Raw genomic sequence first — 21660 nt, 5'->3', positions numbered from 1 at the left:
AAGTCAAGTAGTTATAAACACTGCTCAGGCAACAGCCCCCCCATTCATCCTCTGTTCTTTTTGTCGTTTGTACACAATATATCTCTTCAGTTTAGTTTTCAAGACTTCCATATTTTGCGTTAATACAGTTTGTCTTTCTTTCCTGGTGTCTTACAGGTTCCAGAGTTTCCCCTTTAATGTAATTAAACAGGGCACACTGCCACACCTTGAAAATAAGTAGGGTTTTTTTACGTGAGAACAAATTAATGTACCTAATGTTGTAAATTTAACCCAGTGAGTACCACAACGATAGTATGTACTAGGGCTACACGATTTTGAGAAAAAACCTAATTGCGATTTTTTTTTTTCTCCAAAATTGCGATTGTGATTCGATTTGCGATTTTATGTTTTATATATAAATGTATAACGAGTGAAGGAATACAGGTTACTTTTAGACTGTCAATCAATATTCTTGTCTCAAGGTGCCACGCATTAGAACAATATGCAATAATTTACTTTCAAAAATATTTGGCTGTATGCAGACAGAGCTTTTGTCAACATCATGCTCTTTAAGCGAAGACATATTCGATTAAAACTTCAGTGATTATAATGCAAGTAACCATCTAAAAGGAAATAAACGTATTTCTCATTACTGTAGAATTGTTTACCATTGTACTGTCATTGGAAGGTAAATAACTTTATTCAAAATGAATAAACAAAAAAAAATAGACTCCTTTCTGTAAGCAAAAGTTTTACCTAAATAGATATTGAACATCTTAAGGTGCATTTTTTTCCCTGATGGAAAACTTAGGTTGGACGTTGTCTTTTTGTTTATTGCTATCATGATCGCGACGGCCTTTTTGCTCATTCGTCCGTGTAGATGGGCTCATATCGCGCATTCGATTTGAAGCTGAAATATTCCCACAACGGGACATAATCTTTTTCCTCCTATTTTGTGTTAGTTTGCAGCACTTTCCACCGGCGATTCCTGAGGCTCTCTGTACTGTGAGTGTCGGCGGCAGCGCCCCGCTTTCGTCTCCATCGAGACAAAGATTGTTAATGACTGAAAAGAGGGGTCACTCTGTCCGGTAAATAAACACGCTCAGGTGCTGACAGCGATTCACAAAGACGTCTTTCTTTCTGTCTAAGTGAGAGACGAACAAACGCGAGGCTCAACAATTTTGTTTGGCCAACATGTCTGTCACTTAACTGCTAGTCAACAGCGCAGGAAAAAAAAAAACCCTCAGCATCTTGCAGGTAATACCGCACTAATTAAAACCTTGATGTCAATTAATCGTGCAGCCCTAGTATGTACAGTACATAATAATGTAAATCAAATAGGTTATAAAGGTTAGTCATGGCATAGGTTAATAGAAATAGATTATCAATAGAATAAAATTGAGAAAAGATTGTGATCTTGTAATTTTGGACTAATTGTGAGGTCGCGTTGGTTTACTACCTGTCATAGAAATGTCCGTGTCATTGCGTCTGTGTATAGAGCTGTTCACAGCATGTAGATTCAATGTACACTATTGAATAGCTTAGTTGCTCGTTGCTCATACAAGTTTAGTTTGGGGTATGATGTTTCTTATGGGGAAAAATGGGTCTTGTTTTCGTCTGTACTTTTTGGCTGATTGGCGTGATAGTTGCTTCCTTGAGATTAGAGCACTAATTGCTGGCGAGCAATCGATAGCTGCTTCTCCAGAAAATGAGCTGTATCATTGTGCCATAAGTTTATTCAAGTACAGAAATCAATTACGGTTTTATGATAGTTAAAATTTTAAACTGTTATGTTAACCATCGGGAATTTTACAGAGAGTCAACTACAGTTGATCTACAGTCATGCACATTTGAGTCTACTCCGGGACAAATTAATGTACAAAAATGTGCTATTGAGCCTACTCCAGGACAAATTGATGTACAAAAATGTGCATGGAAGCGGGCTTGGACTAAATAATAGTTTAGCATAATTTAAAGGGATTAGTTGAATTTAGCATGTATTGGCGCAATCGCAGCAACGCAAATTCCTGGAGGGTCGTAGTAGTAAGCCTGGGCTCATTCTTCATGCTCATACGGTTTGAAGCCGAAATACTCTCACAACAGGATGTTTATTTGCTTAACAATCATATTTGTTTCGCCTAATTTTTACATTGCCGTGCTTCTCACCAGCAACAAGCAATGCTCTGTCGCTGGTGGAAGCTTGCAGTCCCGCCTACTTTTTGAAGAAACCAGTGAATACATACAACAGAGATAATTCAAAACAGGTTTTTAAAACTAGTATAGTGAAATGACACTGCATCTTATTCTTAGCAAAATTCTAAATCGAATTATGTTTTTAGGCCAGATATAAATTGTACTTTTTATGGAATAATTTTCAAATAATTGAAAAGAAGAGCTTCCCTTGGGAGGCAATACTTTAGCTTGAATAGAATACTTCTATTAACAAAAATGTAGCATTGCACATTGCATGCAAATAAACAATAATCTCCAACATTGAGATCAATAAAGTGCAAACTTAAAACTTCTGTCTAGAATAACATACTTCTGTAAATAAATAAAAATAGTAGTATACATTGTATCCAAATAAATGATAAAGTAAAACATTGAGAGGACTAAAGTCTGAGTAAGTGGATAAAGTAAGCCTTTTTCATTCACACATCTTGGCGGTGTGCAGAGCAACCACTTTAGTGATCGGTCTACACATTGTGCTTCTGTCTCATCATACATGGTGGTATCATACATACCTGGTGTAAATGATTCCACTAGTAAGGTGATTTTTTTAGCCCGTTTGTTTGTTGTTGCGGTTTTGATCGCATCCTTAAGAGTTACATTTGCCCTACTCTGCTGAAGGTTTGGTTTCAGATACTGGGTTAAGTTTGCTGTGCTGCTGCCTTTTTCAAACAAACTTTGCACCGTGCAGTCACTTGTTCCACGCCTGTTGCCGCAAAACCAAAGTACTGACAACACTTGGGGGCGGTATATACCTACTCAGTGGCCTAGTGGTTAGAGTGTCCGCCCTGAGATCGGTAGGTTGTGAGTTCAAACCCCGGCCGAGTCATACCAAAGACTATAAAAATGGGACCCATTACCTCCCTGCTTGGCACTCAGCATCAAGGGTTGGAATTGGGGGTTAAATCACCAAAATGATTCCCGGGCGCGGCCACCGCTGCTGCCCACTGCTCCCCTCACCTCCCAGGGGGTGATCAAGGGTGATGGGTCAAATGCAGAGAATAATCTCGCCACACCTAGTGTGTGTGTGTGACAATCATTGGTACTTTAACTTTAACTTTAACTTTATAGCTCGATTGGTAGAGCGGCCGTGCCAGCAACTTCAGGGTTGCAGGTTCAATCCCCGCTTCCGCCATCCTAGTCACTGCCGTTGTGTCCTTGGGCAAGACACTTTACCCACCTGCTCCCAGTGCCACCCACACTGGTTTAAAATGTAACTTAGATATTGGGTTTCACTATGTAAAGCGCTTTGTCACTTGAGAAAAGCGCTATGTAAATATAATTCACTTCACTTCACACTAGCCATGTTTTGCTGTGTGCTGATAAGGAAGTAAGGGGACGGCGCAAGCTGTGAAATCTCCTTAAGGGGCAAAAAGTATGCCAGAGCAAGAGGAGGAAAAAAATTGTTTATCTATATCCTCTGCAACAAAAAACTGAAATATATTTTTAAAATTGATATATCACCCATGCCTAACAAGAGGGTCACTCCCTTCATCTAACTTTGCTATTAAACGAACACGCTGAGCTACTGAGAGTGATGAACAGAATGAAACCTCTTGAACCCTGTTTGGAAGAGAGAAACGACGATAACGCACACAAACATGGCAATTTATCAATGCTGGCAAAGTTTTAAAGATCATTTTCATTTATCGTTCGATTAATTGACGTATCGGCCCAGGCCTACCAAGTAGGTTGGTGTATGAGGGTTGGTTGTGCCATCTAAAATACAATGGTCAATAGTAGGGATGTCACGGTATGAACATTTCTTATCATGGTTATTGTGACAAATTATCATGGTTATCATTATGACAGTAATTTTAAATGTGCTCAAAATTTTCTAAAAACTACTTATACTGAAATCCTTTTAACCAAGTTTTATTTAAACAAAAAAAAAAAGACATTCAAAATGTTTATATGTACCTCAAGTAGAAAGTTCAATGTGCATATTAAAGCAAAACAAGCATTATCAACAAAGTAATATGGCAGAAACAAAATAATACTATAAATAAAAATAAATGAGCATTTCGCAAGATGACACCTTATGGACATAAGACGTAACGTCACTTTTTGTCCATATAGATAAAAATAGTGTTCATATACTGTATGAGGTCTAGTTTTCCACATAGGACTGCACGATTCCGGGCAAAATAATAGATTATTTTTATCAATATTGAAATGATTATTCATTATGTTTTGTAAAACAGTGTTGGTGTGTGAACGCAACGCCATAATGTAATTTGTATATCTAATAAAAATTATATAGATACACGTTATCTATATATTTGACAAATATTTGTTTTTGTTCATTAATAGTATCAGCTTGTCAGCTTTTTTATTACGCAATACCTTTATCTCTACTTTTACATTATCATAGAGGTATTTTTTAGGGTTATATACATACATTTACTAATGTTTATGTACATGCTGTATCTGAACATATCCGTTGAGGGTTTGAGCAGAAATCTGTCATACACCATAAAACATTAGCAAAATGCTACGTCACATTAATGGTTTTTGAAGTAATTACTTTGTGGAATGAAAAAAACACAAGTTATGTAAAAAAACGACATGGTGTTTACTTTTTGATATCAATATAAAACACAAAGTAGTTTGGCTAATGAAGATAAAGTCAAACAAGTGTTGTTCTTCAACAACCATGTACTTCAGTGCAACAGTTTGACCAACAACAAAAAAACGTGAGTGATACCTCTCACATATACAATCTTTGTGCCTCACCGACAACTCGGACAGCGTTCAATTCAATGAAATTACAAAACATATTAGCTAGTATTGATGTTATTGGAACACTAACAATGTTAACAGTTAAAATAAAGGACGAGTGACCATCCCAGTAAAGAAACTGCAGACTTTATAAACAAGTTGTGGCAACGTTCCCGACACATCGCCTGCTACATGGTAACTCTCATTCCCAGCAGCTGACGGAAGGACGCTAGTTGCATGTTCAAAATGAAACTGCAACATCAAATGTTTTTCTCCAACAGCATTGCGCTCTTAATCGCTCACCGAAACTGCACGGAAGTAGAAGCGATTGAAATTAAGTGAAACGAAGTGATCGGCTACGTTTACTCGGAGGAACGTTTTCAAAGCAAAGTCTATGAAGTTGCCGTCATTTTTGCGAGCCCAATGGCTCTAGTGCACATGCGCAAGGGCACTTCAGCATTCAGGAAATAAGCATTGTTGCCTAAAATGCATTGATAAATGGCGGTTTTTCGGTATTTAAAAATTTAAACGGTATTATTAACCGTCTGGAATTTTACCACAGTTTATCATTATACCGTTTATCGTTACATCCCTAGTCAATAGACACATCTACCTTTTTTTCTTTTTTTCAGTCATACCACATTGTATACACTACAGTATTTGTACTTGTATCTCCAGTTTAAATTACTTTATTAACCCAAAGCCTAATGTACCCGCAGGTAAACAAACACCCTTTAGAATTAAGATCTGTGTTTTCTTGGCCCAGTAAATCCACTGAGACCCTTCTCTTGCATCTTAATCAGTCTCAAACCAACCTAGGGGCCCTGAAACCTCAGCCAGCACAGGCCAGAGTGGCTGCCCAAATACACTTCTCCAACAAAAACCCTCATTGAATGGGAGTGTTTATTTTTAAAGTTGTTGGAAAAGCTTTTATCCTGTTTGGTTTTATTTACTTGTTTTTGTCATTATATGGCCCTTTGCCAATTGCGGAGTGGGGATGGAAAAGCGTGAGCCCCAACTGTGTACAAATTAACATGTTTTACTTTTCCTGAATGCAGGACAGGCACTGAAGAAGAGATTGTTCAAATTCAGATGTTGGCCACCCGCTGCTTGCGCTCCCCTCCGTTTTCTAATCATTGAGGAGACATGACCCACTTAAATGGTTGTTTACTTGCATTAGAAGAAGAGCTACAGCACTTCTCAATGAACTCTTGTCTACAATTCAATTAGAAAGCCTTCCCATCAGTTACAAAATCCTTTACAGCCTTGCAGAAACACATGCTGAAATCTCAGGGAGCAAAAGCCATACTGTCCCTAAAACCCTTCAAATACATTCACTGCATCACCGCAAACAAAGGTTTATCATAGAACTTTATAGTTGCATAGGAATTTATATTATTTTATATATGTGTGTGCGTGCATGTGTATATATATATTTGTGTGTGTGTGTGTATATATATATATATATATATATATATATACACACACACACACACGTCATGTGTGCACTTTACCGAAAAAATTTCATATATATATTTATATATATATATATACATATATATATGAAATTTTTTCGGTAAAGTGCACACATGACGTGTGTGTGTGTGTGTGTGTATATATATATATATATATATATATATATATATATATACACACACACACACACGTCATGTGTGCACTTTACCGAAAACATTTCATATATATATGTATATATATATATATATATATATATATAAATATATATATATGTATATATATATATATATATATATATATATATATATATATATATATATATATATATATATATATATATAAATGAATGAATATATATATATGAATGAATGAATGACATTTTTTTCGGTAAAGTGCATATATATATATATATATATATATATATATATATATATATATATATATATATATATATATATATATATATATATTAATTAGAGATGCGCGGATAGGCAATTTATTTCATCCGCAACCGCGTCAGAAAGTCGTCAACCATCCGCCATCCACCCGATGTAACGTTTGATCAGAACTGCATCCGCCCGCACCCGCCCGTTGTTATATATCTAATATAGACGATGCAAGGCATTAGTGAGGCATACCTGCCAACTACTCCGGTTTTCCCATAATTCGTACGGTTTTCATCAACCTATTCCGGGTTACGGTTGCAGTGATAAAAAATACGGTTTTTCATTAATTTAAAAAAAAAAAAGGGTGAAAACTACGCGAATTGCACCTTGTGCAGACAAGATTTTTCGATCGGACACGGAGGAATTAGCGATGTAAAAGACCACGTTGGGACAAAAAAACACAAGTCTAATGCCGTTGCTAGCGATACAAGTGGAAAACTTTCAACGTTTTTCGTCGCCCAAACAGATTCTTTGGATGTGATAAATGCCGAAGTTTTATTTACGGAGGCAATAATTGAGCATGGATTTCCAATCGCACTGGCTGATCACATTGGACAGTTAAATGTTTGTAATGCAACCTTTAAAAATCATTACCGTCCTGCTCTCTATATCAACCAGGGTGAGCCCCACCCCTTTCGTGAGCGCACTGCGCGCGGAGTGACCCCTGTTACGCGCCCCCGGCAACAGGGGTGGCGGGCAGGTAAGCTGCGCGGGCGGAGCGTGCGGAGTGACCCCTGTTACGAGCCCCCGGCCACGGGGGTGGCGGGCAGGTAAGCTGCTTACCTGCTGCGCGTGACGCCGGCCGCGGCGAAGGCGGACGAGGCGGGGTGTCGGTGCGGTGGGCGCGGTGGTGACCCTGGACGTGCGTCGGGCCCTTCTCGCGGATCGCCTCAGCTACGGCTCCCGGTGGGGCCCTCTCGGGGGAAGGGGCCTCGGTCCCGGACCCCGGCGAGGCGTCACTTCTCCGCTCCGTAAAAGTGTCCATCTCTTTTTTTTTTTTTTCTTCTGTTGTGGCATATGCAGCAGGTGCCTGCTCGTTTTTCGTATGTGGGTAACAACATTTAACTATGTATATATATTTCCGAATTGGTTTAACTGCCACCCGCCTGAATCTATTTAAAATCAAATTTTTTTTTAACCACCCGACCCGTGGATAAAATCAAATTTTTTTAAATTTCATCCGCCCGATCCGCGGATAATCCGCGGACTCCGCGGTTGTGCCCGCAAACCGCGCATCTCTAATATATATATATATATATATATATATATATATATATATATATATATATATATATATATATATATATATATATATATATATATATATATATATATATATATATATATATATATATATATATATATGTATGTATGTGTGTGTGTATATATATGCACGTTGCGTGAAGTGCAATATGGAGGTATATATATATATATATAACACACACGTAGTTCAAGCACATTGAATGATTCCATTTTTGATCAAAATTATAATCGCATGGTGGTACAGGGGTTAGTGCATGTGCCTCACAATACGAAGGTCCTGAGTTCAATCCCGGACACCTGGATTTTTCTGTGTGGAGTTTGCATGTTCTCCCTGTGACTGCATGGGTTCCCCCCGGGTACTCCGGCTTCTTCCCACCTCCAAAAACATGCACCTAGGGATAGGTTGATTGGCAACACTAAATTGGCCCTAGTGTGTGAATGTTGTCTATCTGTGTTGGCCCTGCGATGAGGTGGCAACTTGACCAGGGTGTACCCCGCCTTTCGCCCTAATGCAGCTGAGATAGGCTCCAGCACCCCCCGTGACCACGAAAAGGACAAGCGGTAGGAAATGGATGGATGGATTATGATCACATAAAAAATGGTGGTGGTGTAAGAATATAAATTATTTTAATTATTTCCTACTATTGGCTCTAATATAAATCCTTTGATTTTTGCCCTCACTGTGTACAGAGGCTTATTTCCTGAGTTTGTTTTGTAACAAAAACAAAATATTTTTTGATAGTAAAAATGTCGATCTAATCAATGTAGTATACACAACTTTTTGCACTTGGTATTGTTGCTGTCGATATTTGTATTTATCCACTCATCATTTTTACATTCAAGAGCGCTAGCTTGCTGTTAGCGGTTAGCATGGCTTATTGTGTCCTACTGTGTGTAGTAGGGTTGTACGGTATACTGGTACTAATAAAGTACCGCGATACTAATTGATTGAAATTGGTACTATACTCTGAAAAGTACCGGTACCGTTCTCTCATCTGTGGTGGTGACTGCAGAGCCGAAGCGCATGATGTTGAGTGTGTCAAAAAGCACAAAGTGCATACAAGCAATAACATCTTGGAGCGGAAGAAAGGCAAAAAACATTTCTACTGGTTAATACAGAGGGTGCGTGAAGTGCAATATGGAGGTATTTGGGCTTCAAAACCAACGATAAAGGTGACTCTTTAAACAAGGAAGTGCTGCACTTTAAGTCTTGCTTTAAAACACGCCTCGCCTAATGTGGCGATTAGTATTACCACCTTTGCTTCAAACTTAGGTAAACATTTAAATAATAAACATTCAGATCTGCACGGGGAGTTTAAATAGTGATAGGTAATAATGCCGCCGATTTGTGACAATCTGCTTTATTAGCTTTGCAGTACACAACCAGACCTGTTCAGTCTTCGACTGCATAGTGCAGCTCTACCTCTCTCTCGCTTTACTCGCCCACTCACTCACTGACGTCGCTCACCAACACGTTGCCATTCTCTTGAAGACACACCCACTACTCTCATAAGTTAACCAACTCCTCTGTTGTGCACGTGTAGATACATAACATGGAGATATGTAGACGCGCACACAGCTGCTTGGATTGATGCCAAATATTAGCGCAGTGTAATGACTGAATTTTGTAACAAATTGCTACAATTTGTGTTTTATCTTTAACAAATGTGTTTTTACCTCCTACATGGCTTATGTGTACATTTATCCATAGTTTTGATTATAGTGCTTACTAATAATTTTATTTTTCTTAAGCACAGACCAGGAATGGCAACCATAAATCATGAAGCATTTAATATAATGTAAATCAAGCTTTTTATTGAATTCTAAACTAATCCTTGATTATGGCAGACTATATGTAATATGGAAAATTGTAAATTGTTCTTTGAGTGCAACAAGAAAATCAGTGTGTTTAATGCCCTTTAATTTATATTTTAACCTTCTAAAATTGTTCTTTGAGTGCAATAGGAAACATATGTTTATTGTATTGTAAGATTTTCTGTTAAAATAGAGCCAATATTGACATGTTTTGTAGTTCCCTTTATTTTGAAAAGTATCGAAATACATTTTTCGTCCCCCAGTGATGCTCGAAAGAAACAGTTTATTTGCCACCATGGGGTCAATGATTGCTGTCTTAAAAGTGGCTTTGCACTCTGGCGGGACATTTGCTGCTAGCTCACTAGTGCGAATGCTAGAGTGACTACGTTTTCATGCACAAAATTAGTCAGATTTCTCAAATAGGGTTGTTTTGTATTTTTACAGCTACATGTGAAGTCCCAGTGTCCATGCACTCTTTCTAATGCGACTATTGGTCATAGGCTGTGTGCCTCTCATACACTGACTCATACATTATTTCCTATTAGCGCGGATTAAAATATTGCTTTTCCGGTTTACCTATGACATGACACCAAAACTATTGCTTTTCCGGTTTACCTATGACATGACACCAAAACAAGTTATCTTAAATAAATCTTTCTTTTTTTTCTTCCATCAATGCACTTCAAAAGGTTTTGTTCTTTCAATCTGTGAAGCAAATAAACAGTATCCTCTTCATTCCAGTCATTGCCAATGTTTTGATTGAATGGGATCTGCTTATATGGTTATATCCCGCACATTAAGCCTGGCACATGCGCTATACAAATGGTCCCCTCCGGCAGCCCGCACCCACTCTAGAGATCTGGTTTTCAATCGCATAATCTAGGTGCGTTCGTCCGACCTTTCAAAAGCCAAACATGATCAGATTAAGGTGTTTCCATGGGTTGTAAAATGCTTCTTTTGAGTCCAATTATCTGAGAAATCAGACTAATTTAGCGCATGGAAATGTAGTCAGTGTGTTGAGGACGCCTGTTTGTTTGCTTGTCGTTGCCAAATCTTTGGGACACATTTAGAACGTCATCAATATGCATTATCACGATATCACAATAGTATTAAAACCTTTATCCTAATGCAAAAGTATACTTCTGTAAAGAGCTTTGAAAAACTCTGTGCAGAAAGTAAAATAAAGGACCCTGCAGAGCTGAATGAATTTCACTTCGGCTGATGATCTGACCATAATTGAGTAATGACAAAATAATTTGTTGTGGTGACTACCGTTTATGTTTGCACCTGTGCTATTGTAAAACGGAGCTGGGTAGCCATCCCTACTTACCACTTAAGCTGCACAATTAATCGAAATTAAGGTTTTTATTACCGGAATAACCTAACCGCAATAGGGTGAGTTTTTTTTTTTCTCTCTCTCCTTTTCTTTGAGTCAGAATTGTCGAGGCCTGAGTCCTTGGTCTGATAGAAAAGTGGTTACAGGAAACGGCAAGTTTATGTGTGCTGCAGTCGGTGTCCTAATAACAAACACCACTTTCCTTGTATTACTGTACAGTATGTGCAAAAATTGTAATTGCCGTGTAAAATGGCTGAAGGAACTTCTCCGGGGACCGCAGTACGAGGCGAACTGGAGGATGACAATGACACTATGACAAGCAGCCAAGGACGGTTTAAGCAAACATGGGTGTTTTATACATAAACCTGAATTATTGTTTTTTTTTTAAAGTAAATTATTGCATATTGTTCTAATGTGTGGCAACTTGAAACAAGAACATGTTGATTGACAGTCTAAAGAAGGGCTGGGCGATATGGCCAAAAACTAGGATAATATAAGATTTTTATATTGATCAACATCGATAATTATTGATACTTCTTATGACTTATTTAAGCCTGCTAATAAATACAATAACACCATTTCCAACTTACCAAGTGTCTGGTAGCCAGGTAGGATGAGCGCGGTAGTACAAACCCCGTTTCCATATGAGTTGGGAAATTGTGTTAGATGTAAATATAAACGGAATACAATGATTTGCAAATCATTTTCAACCCATATTCAGTTGAATATGCTACAAAGACAACATATTTGATGTTCAAACTGATAAACATTTTTTTTTTTGCAAATGATCATTAACTTTAGAATTTGATGCCAGCAACACGTGACAAAGAAGTTGGGAAAGGTGGCAATAAATACTGATAAAGTTGAGGAATGCTCATCAAACACTTATTTGGAACATCCCACAGGTGTGCAGGCTAATTGGAAACAGGTGGGTGCCATGATTGGGTATAAAAACAACTTCCCAAAAAATGCTCAGTCTTTCACAAGAAAGGATGGGGCGAGGTACACCCCTTTGTCCACAACTGCGTGAGCAAATAGTCAAACAGTTTAAGAACAACGTTTCTCAAAGTGCAATTGCAAGAAATTTAGGGATTTCAACATCTACGGTCCATAATATCATCAAAAGGTTCAGAGAATCTGGAGAAATCACTCCAAATAAGCGGCATGGCCGGAAACCAACATTGAATGACCGTGACCTTCGATCCCTCAGACGGCACTGTATCAAAAACCGACATCAATCTCTAAAGGATATCACCACATGGGCTCAGGAACACTTCAGAAAACCACTGTCACTAAATACAGTTCGTCGCTACATCTGTAAGTGTAAGTTAAAGCTCTATTATGCAAAGCGAAAGCCATTCATCAACAACATCCAGAAACGCAGCCGGCGTTGAATACCATTTTTAAAATTGCAAAATACCATTTTTAAAATTGCAAAAAAAATTGCTATCGCAATTTTGGCAGGAAAAATTAGGTTTAAGATTCTTCGCAAAATAGTGCCGCCCACCAACAGTAACTGCAAACACCCTTCTTGGAAACTGTGATCAAAGTAAGCTTAATGCGTCAACAAATGGAAAACAAATACGAAATGCTTATATACCGGTACCTAAAGTTGTGAACATTGTCTAAATAAATTGTGTGGGTCTACCTCTGTACAGTGGAACCTCGATATACGAATTGATTTTGGTTCTTCAAACGTGGTTCGTAAACAGAAAAGTTTGTATTGTATAGCAGAGTTCCCCATATGAAACACTGTAAATATGACTAATGGGTTCCAGCCTCCACAACAGTCCATATTTTAGTGAAGGTTTGCGCACTTTTAACACAATCTAAAGTGCTATTCAATACTGTATATCAAACAAATATAAGGGGGTGATAAATCAACTTTCTGTGTAGTAAAAAGTAATAACTAATATTTTAAAAAGTAGAATGCACACACAAACAACGGCAGAGAACGGAGGAGAAAGGAGCAGACGGAGGGAGAGAAAAGGAATGGAGGATAGGGTAGCCATACGTGTCTACGAGTTTGCGCTCGGGAAGAGTGAGGTGCCGCTCTGGAATGAGAGAAGAATCTTCTCCGCGGTGATTGGCATCTTTTCGCAGAAAAAGACCGGCTTTGTCACAATTAAAACTGATGTGCTTACTTAATGTGCTGTGCTGTGGTCATGCTTGTGAGTGCCATGTGAATGTAGTCCTGCAAAAAAAATTATTTATTTATTTATTTTTAACTCCACAGCGGTTCCCTCCTTCTTTCCATGCCGGTCTGTTGAATTTTTAGGACTCTTAATGAGTTGGCAAAATGGACAAAACTTGTCAAAATGTGAAAAAACAAAGAAAAGGCACACATGCTGGAGTGTTGAGATGTGACTTCTCCTGCACAGCAAGTAAAATGGAATGCTCAAGCCTCCCCAACAATGTTTCGACCTGCTTTCTTGTCTGCAGCGTTCGTCCACATAGGCATGGTGCGGACACAGAAGCATATTTGGCTTGATCGAAAAGCTCGTAAACCGAAAAGCTCGCATAAAGAAGGGTTCGTAAATCAGGGTTCCAATGTACTTCTCCCAACTTATAGCACAATGCTTGTGTTCTCTGTACATTGCCCTAGTTCTTTTACATAATCTGTCAATTATGTCTTCTGTCATGGAAAATTGGCTAACAGCTTTAAATGTCAAAGTTCTGAGAATTGAAGTCCTGATAATTCTGAGCTGTTTCTGTACAAAGTCCTAAAGAGCGGACTTTCTTGCAATGATGTAATAATGACGTTACTGTATGGTTGTAATATTGCCATTTACATAACTAGACAAAAGTGGAAGCAACGCAAAATTTTTCCAATGAAGTGTCAAGTTAGTGTTCATGCTATCAAGTTAAGGAGGCTTGACTGCTCTTCCAGCAGAAATAGTGTTATAACTCATTGGTTTGCTAACTTCTTTGTCCATGCCCATCTCTCCAGGTCGACTGCACAAACACCTCGACGTTTGGCAACAAGTGACAGCAGAGATTGAACCTGCCTTGGATTGCATGAGCACAGGAGAAGAAGACCTGAGGTTGACTACTCCCCCATTGGACCTTGAGGAGGGGGGAGGAGGAGGAAGAAGACAAGGCCACTTCCCTAAATACCCGGAGTATGGGGCAAAAAGTCCCAGGTGGCATTAAAACAATTGATATGCGTGATCCAGCGTTCAGCCCCCTGAAGCTGGAACTACAGGCCTTGAGTCACACCAAGCCTTCTCGACTGGACCTGCTATTGGATATGCCGCCAGTAAGCGCGGACATTCAGGTCCAGCACTCGTGGAACAACGATGACCGCTCGCTCAACATCTTCGTCAAGGACGATAACAAGTTGGTTTTCCACAGGCACCCAGTGGCACAGAGCACGGACGCCATCCGGGGCCGTGTTGGTTATACACGGGGACTGCATGTGTGGGAAATCAGCTGGGCGATGCGTCAGAGGGGCACGCACGCCGTTGTTGGTGTAGCAACAGTTGACGCGCCGCTGCACTCCGTAGGCTACACTGCACTAGTGGGAAGCGACATTGAGTCCTGGGGTTGGGACCTATGCAGGAGTAAACTCTACCATGACAGCAAGAATCACTCAGGCAAAGCATACCCCTCCTTCCTCGAGCCAGAAGACACTTTCATAATACCGGATTCCCTCTTAGTAGTTTTGGACATGGATGAAGGGACTTTAGGTTACATAGTGGATGGCCATTACCTGGGGGTGGCCTTCAGAGGACTTAAAGGCAGGAAGCTATACCCAGTGGTGAGCGCTGTGTGGGGACACTGTGAAATACGTATCCGGTACATAAACGGACTTGATCGTAAGTACAAGTTGCTGACATTTGTGTTGATTTATAATTTGCTCTGGGTGACTATCTCTGAGACTAAATGGGTTCATTCATTACTGTTGTTGAGAGATGGTCACACATTCATATTATTGCCACGAGAGGAGCTAATTTGTTGCTTTTTTTTCTTTTTCTTTTTTTTTTAAACTCATTGACACCAACAAACTGCATTTTAGGTCAAATGTATCCTCATTTTTTGGGACAGGAAAGCTATAAGGCATCAAAAAACAATTTTTATTTGATATGCTTTGGTGTAAATTAGGGCTGCAGCTAACGATTATTTTTCTATCGATTAATCTATAGATAATTTTTTTCGATTAATCGGTTAATCTATAGATTATTTTTCGATTAATCTATAGATTATTTTTCCTTTTACCGATTATTTTTCTTATTTAAAATGAAGAGGAAAAAATAAATGTACCATTGACACCATTTTGCGCGCGCGTGGTGCCTTTTGCGCGCGCGCGATGCCTTTCTGTGCGCGCGCGGTGCCTTTTTGCGCGCGCGACGCCTTTCTGCGCGCTCTCTGTGTACTCCTGGCATCTCTCCTCGCGCTGTCATGTTTCTTTTTGGCACTTTGGGGGCGGGTATGCTTAGACGGCCCCTCCTTTCTGATTGGCTGTGAGCATTTTTCATATGACCAATCATTCTCCAGTGTAGCAACGTTGTAGCCATCTTACCTCGGACATCTAGCCTCAATCATTACATTGATGTCAATGGTACATGTACTAATTAAATTACCATAACTTGCTCGATTTTCGACCAATTTACAAACGGTTTGCCTTGTTACAAATCTTATTACATGTAGATATGACATAGGATGCTGTACCTGTTGAAATTACCTCTTTCGCTTTAAAAAAAAAAAAGACTTAATTGTGCAACATAGTTGTGTAGGGTCAGTGTTAGTCAGTTCTCTGATTATTTTAAACTGTTTCAGAATACATTATTAAAAGCTATTTTTAACATTTTAAAAACAAAATTCAAAGATTATTTCATTAATTTTATGGCTGAATTAAAAGAAATTCCATAAATTAGAAAACAAATGTTCAAGAAGAAGTGAAAATATAAAATAATGTTATTGCTGGTGGACCAGTTCTGGCTGAAAGATGTGATTATGGTGTTTGTTGTGTTATTATTTATTTGGGTCACAGTTTGTATTACCCTATATTGTGTTTATGTGGTATGAAATAACCTTCATCAGCGCGCGACATTTTTTTATCCACTTCTTCCTCCGTAAATCTTGATACATATTGACGATGACCCGCCCTGCTATACTTCTGATTGGCTCTGAGCATTTTTCAGCGTTTTTCGCCTGACCAATCAGAAAGGAGGGGCCGTCTAAGCATACCCGCCCCCAAAGTGCCAAAAAGAAACATGACAGCGCGAGGAGAGATGCCAGGAGTACACAGAGAGCGCGCAGAAAGGTGTCGCGCGCGCGCGCAGAAAGGCACCACGCGCGCACGAAGTGGAGAATCAGCGCGCGATAACAGTTTTTATGCGCTCGGATTTTTGGCACTAATGTGACGCCATACTCCTCCTCTCTCGCTCCACGTCAGCTTCACTTTGGCTCCTTCCAGTCTCTCTTCCCTCTCTCTCTGCTGCTCCGCTTTTCTTCAGCGAGAGGAGATTGGATGATCGTGCCCAGGTGCGCGATTGCAGCGTCGCTCCCGGCGCGCCCCGCCTCGCCGCTCGCACGCCGGCCCCGCCTCTCCACAGCGTTAAAGAGGAGCGCGTCTTTTTAAACACTGAACAGGCACGCCAAACGCGCCTCTCAGAGCGAAACAGTGTTTTAGTTTATGAATTTACAACGCAGATACAAATGACACGTCCATGTTTTTGTGTAATGATGACAACGTATACTCACGCGGACGATTGACTAGTTGATGGTGATGGCAAGAACGCTGTCGGGTGTTTTCTTTTCAAATGTTCGTTCATAGCCGTTGTGCTGCTATGATAGGCCATTTCCGCTCGACACAGTGTGCATACAACATTATTAGGCCGTTTATTGAAATACTCCCACACTTTTGACGACTTTTGGCGTGCTTTTTTTCTCCTCGCTCGCATCGTCTGCTTTGCGCTCCGCCATGACAGTAGTGTGACGTAAATATGCGACGCGTCGACGCACAAAAACGACGTCGACGTATTTACGTAACCGATGACGTCGACTACGTCGACGCGTCGTTTCAGCCTTAGTGTAAATCTTATGTACGATTTGCTACCAGTCACTTTTATAACACGTTTTTTGAGTGTCTGTGAGAGGTTTGATTGTGAAGGTGTTCCCAGATTGCAAATGAAACCACGCCCCACCTTCTCAAAGAGTATAATAATTCATCTTTTGAAAATGTACATTGTTTAAATATAAATGAAAAAACTTAATAAGGAACGTCACCACTATTTTTTTTCCCCCAGACAGTCAAAACATCATATAGATTCACCCGGTTGCAACATTAGGTACACAATACTAGATTGATATCACAAAAGGTCCACATTAATGTGGATAAATGTTTGCCTAGACACATTTTTGAATATATTAAAGATATTTAATAAACACATAAGCGCATATATATTCCTTACTTAATAATTATAATAATAATAATAATTAGCTTTATTGTCTCTGAGGAGAAATTTGTCTCGGACATCAAGACACAGCGTTTTACTTAACATACATACATACAGTTCATCCGACAATACAGTGACGACAGTGAACAGTGCGCAGGTATATCAGTTAGTTATGAGATCACACATTGCACTCCCCCCATATTGCACACCTCCCGTATTGCCCTATCCCAAAATTGCACTCCTTGATATTGCATCCGGTTATTACAGTAGTTTTCTGTTAGGTGCTTTGATTGCCAGTGGGATGAAGGAAAATCTATACCTGTTGCTGTTCTGTCCCGTTTACCATTTGGCATCAACACAATTTCACTATGAAGTATGTGGTGTGGGTTTGAGTTTCTTTGCTCATGCAAAGTGTAACGTGATAATATAAATGTCAAAGGAATATTTAATCATGATTAATCTAAATTAAACTCCAGTAACTCTGACTTTAAAATGTGTATTGTTTGACAGCCCAAATCTAAGTACCGTATTTTTCGGAGTATAAGTCGCACCGGAGTATAAGTCGCACCTGCCGAAAATGCATAATAAAGAAGGAAAAAAACATATAAGTTACATCGTATGAAAAAAAAAACTGCGACTTATAGTCCGAAAAATACGGTATATCTAATGTTAATTTTTATTTCATGTATTAGTCGGCAATTATTAGTAAAGCTACTGAAAAACTCAGATCTATATTTTTGTGCATAAACTGTTCTCTCTTCTTCCTCAGCTGAACCTCTCTCTCTGATGGACCTGTGTCGGCGCTCTGTGAGGGTGGCACTAGGAAGAGAACGTCTAGGTGAAATCCACCGGCTGCCCCTGCCGGCCTTTCTCAAGAACTACCTGCTCTACCAATGACGGCACTGTCACATTAGCGTATGCTTTCTATCTTGCTTCTCTGGGATCCTTTGGTTGAACTCGTTTGACAACATTTCCTTGAGCCTGTTGTACAGATCCAAGCTCACTGATGAATTAGCAAGTATGCTTATCTGATTAGCGACCGGACTCATTTTTGAGTTTATTCTATTTTAACGACTATTTGCAATTGTACTCTAACTTTTTTCTTTTTTTTTTAATTCAGGAATTTCTGAGCTCTATGCACATACTGATAGAAAATATGCCCTGGCGGTCACCGTTTTGGTGAAACGAGTCACTTGTGGTCAGTATAACTCTTGACTTCAGCCAGCACTGTCTTTTTAAAATTTGATTGCATTAGATGGTGAATTAGACCATGTTCTATGTTGTGACCACAAGATGGCAGCACTTGTTGAACATGTTACACTGAAAGAAACGGTTTTTTTTTAAATGCGTTTTTAAGCAGATCAGCAAACCGGCCTTAGGTAGTAACCACACCAGTGAGACAGTAATGTAGCGAGACTTTGAACTCCTGCAGAAGTAAAAGATGTCTTCTACTCACACTTAAGACATCTGACAGGAAATATCTTAGCAGGCTTGAAATTGAATGGATGTCACTGTGATTTGTAGCATGCATCTGCAAGAAATATCCCCGGTTGTATCGCATTGTTATTGTTTTCTTTCTTATAGTGTCGTTTTACCCACATTTTACACAAGTTGGCACACAAAGTAGAAACCAGTGGAAGTGACTGGTACATATCGGCACAGCTGATAGTTTTTGATAAGTATGGCAAAAACTATAAAACTGATAGGGTCTGATAGTTTTTGATAAGTATGGCAAAAACTATAAAACTGATAGGGTTTTGCCAAAACAAACGGTAAATCTTTAAAGCACCTCAATCAAAGTCTAAGCAGAAAGACAATCCACTAAAGTGCTGCTCTGATTCTATAATACTAGTAAAATATTACGCTTCCAACATTGTCAAATGCCATATTATCTGTTAGGTTGATAAATGTGCAGCTGTGTTATCCTCACTCTGCATGTGCCACACCTTTCTATTCCTTTCTTTCTTGCCTTTTATTTGCATTTATTAATGTAGACTTGTTTGTATCTATTAAAGGTTATTTCCATTTATATTTGTGTTTGAAAGTATGTACTACCTACAACTCATTATACAAGGCCTGTTTGAGTGACAGTACAAGTGACTTAATGAACTAGGTCAGGGATTTTTAAAGTTGCCAGAAGACTTAATCTACTTGAGAAAAAAACGTTTATAATCTGAACTAACTTCCACATGATTTTCAACGGTAGCCCTTGAGACATAAATGTAAAAAAAAAAAAAAAGTTTTTTTTTCCATATTTTGGCACAGTTGTTCCCCATGAAATAGCCAGAGACCCTTCCGCTTGCTTTAAAGAAGTTTCTTTGTTGGTTGTGCTGTAAATTTGGCTGCATTATTGTTCTTTATAATAGGATTCAGCCTTAAATATAATATATCCAACTATTAGCTGCCCAGGGTCTGTCGACCATAATTACTCTAGATTTCGAAGTTACAGTAAATCCGGAAAGTATTTACAGTGCTTCGCTTTTTCCACAGGGTATTAAACATTCTTATTCCAAAATGGAATAGTCATTTTGTCTTCAAAATTCTACAAACAAGACCCCATAATGACAATGTGACCTGTTTTTGTTTTAATTTTGCTAATTTATTAAAGTATACAGAGCCTGTGCGCAATACTTTGTTGATGCACCTTTTGGCAGCAATTAGAGCCTCCAATGTTTTTGAATATGACGGCACAAGCTTGGCACACCTATCTTTGGGCAGCCCATTCCTCTATGGAGCACCTCTCAAACTCCATCAGGTTGGGTAGGAAGTGTTTTTCATCCAGCATGTCTCTGTACATTGCTGCATTCATCTTAGTTTAGTCATGGAGGTGACCAAGAACCCAATGGTCACTCTGTCAGAGCTACAGCATTCCTCTGTGGTAAAAGGAGAACCTTTCAGGACAACCATCTCTGCAGCAATCCACTAATCCTGCCTGTATGGTACAGAAACCAAGTATGCAGGGCTTTTCAAGTTGCAGTAAGTAGTAAAAAGTAGGGATGTCCGATAATGGCTTTTTGCCGATACCCGATATTCCGATATTGTCCAACTCTTTAATTACCGATACCGATATCAACCGATATATACAGTCGTGGAATTAACACGTTATTATGCCTAATTTGGACAACCAGGTATGGTGAAGATAAGGTACTTTTTTTTAAATTAATACAATAAAATAAGATAAATAAATTAAAAACATTTTCTTGAATAAAAAAAGTAAAACAATATAAAAACAGTTACATAGAAACAAGTAATTAATGAAAATGAGTCAAATTAACTGTTAAAGGTTAGTACTATTAGTGGACCAGCAGCACGCACAATCATGTGTGCTTACGGACTGTATCCCTTGCAGACTGTATTGATATATATAATGTAGGAACCAGAATATTAATAACAGAAAGAAACAACCCTTTTGTGTGTGAGTGTAAATGGGGAGGGAGGTTTTTGGGGTTGGTGCACTAATTGTAAGTATATCTTGTGTTTTTTTTATGTTGATTTAATAAAAAAAACAATACCGATAATAAAAAAACCTGATACCGATAATTTCCGATATTACATTTTACAGCATTTATCGGCCGATAATATCGGCAGGCCGATATTATCGGACATCTCTAGTAAAAAGTTTGCTAAAATGCCGTTGAACGACTCAAACCATGAGAGACAAAATTCTCTGGTCTGATGAGACAAATATTGAACTCTTTAGTGTGAATGCCAGACACCAGAATAGAGAGAAAGATGAATGCAGCAATTTACTGAGACATCTTTGATGAAAACCAACACGTCCCGTCCAACCTGATGGAGATTGGGAGGAATGGGCCAAGCTTATGGCATCGTATTTAAAGACTTCAGGATGTAATTGCTGCCAAAGGTGCATCAACACAGTCTTGAACAAAGCCTGTGAATACTGATTTTATTTGTTTTAATACATTTTGCAAAATAAAAAAAATTAACTTTTTACATTGTCATTATGGGGTATTGTCTAGAATTTTGAGAACAA

General features: G+C 38.9%; 1 protein-coding gene across 3 annotated transcripts in view; it reads left to right on the top strand.

Moving 5' to 3' along the window:
- Positions 1-19369, top strand: part of spsb1 (splA/ryanodine receptor domain and SOCS box containing 1) — a 66105-nt gene extending 46736 nt beyond the window's left edge. For all 3 annotated transcript variants that reach the window (XM_061987881.1, XM_061987876.1, XM_061987869.1), the window contains exons 2-3: positions 14216-15083; positions 18436-19369. In XM_061987881.1, the coding sequence (XP_061843865.1) occupies positions 14390-15083; positions 18436-18563 (822 nt within the window). In that variant the 5' untranslated portion in view covers positions 14216-14389 and the 3' untranslated portion in view covers positions 18564-19369. The remainder of the gene's footprint in view (positions 1-14215; positions 15084-18435) is intronic.
- The last annotated feature ends 2291 nt before the right edge of the window (positions 19370-21660 follow it).

This window comes from Nerophis lumbriciformis, linkage group LG01 (genome assembly GCF_033978685.3).
Source record: "Nerophis lumbriciformis linkage group LG01, RoL_Nlum_v2.1, whole genome shotgun sequence".
In the NCBI taxonomy this organism is placed as follows: domain Eukaryota; kingdom Metazoa; phylum Chordata; class Actinopteri; order Syngnathiformes; family Syngnathidae; genus Nerophis; species Nerophis lumbriciformis.
Note: the sequence above shows the minus strand (reverse complement) of the source record. Positions and strands in the feature narration are given on the sequence as shown.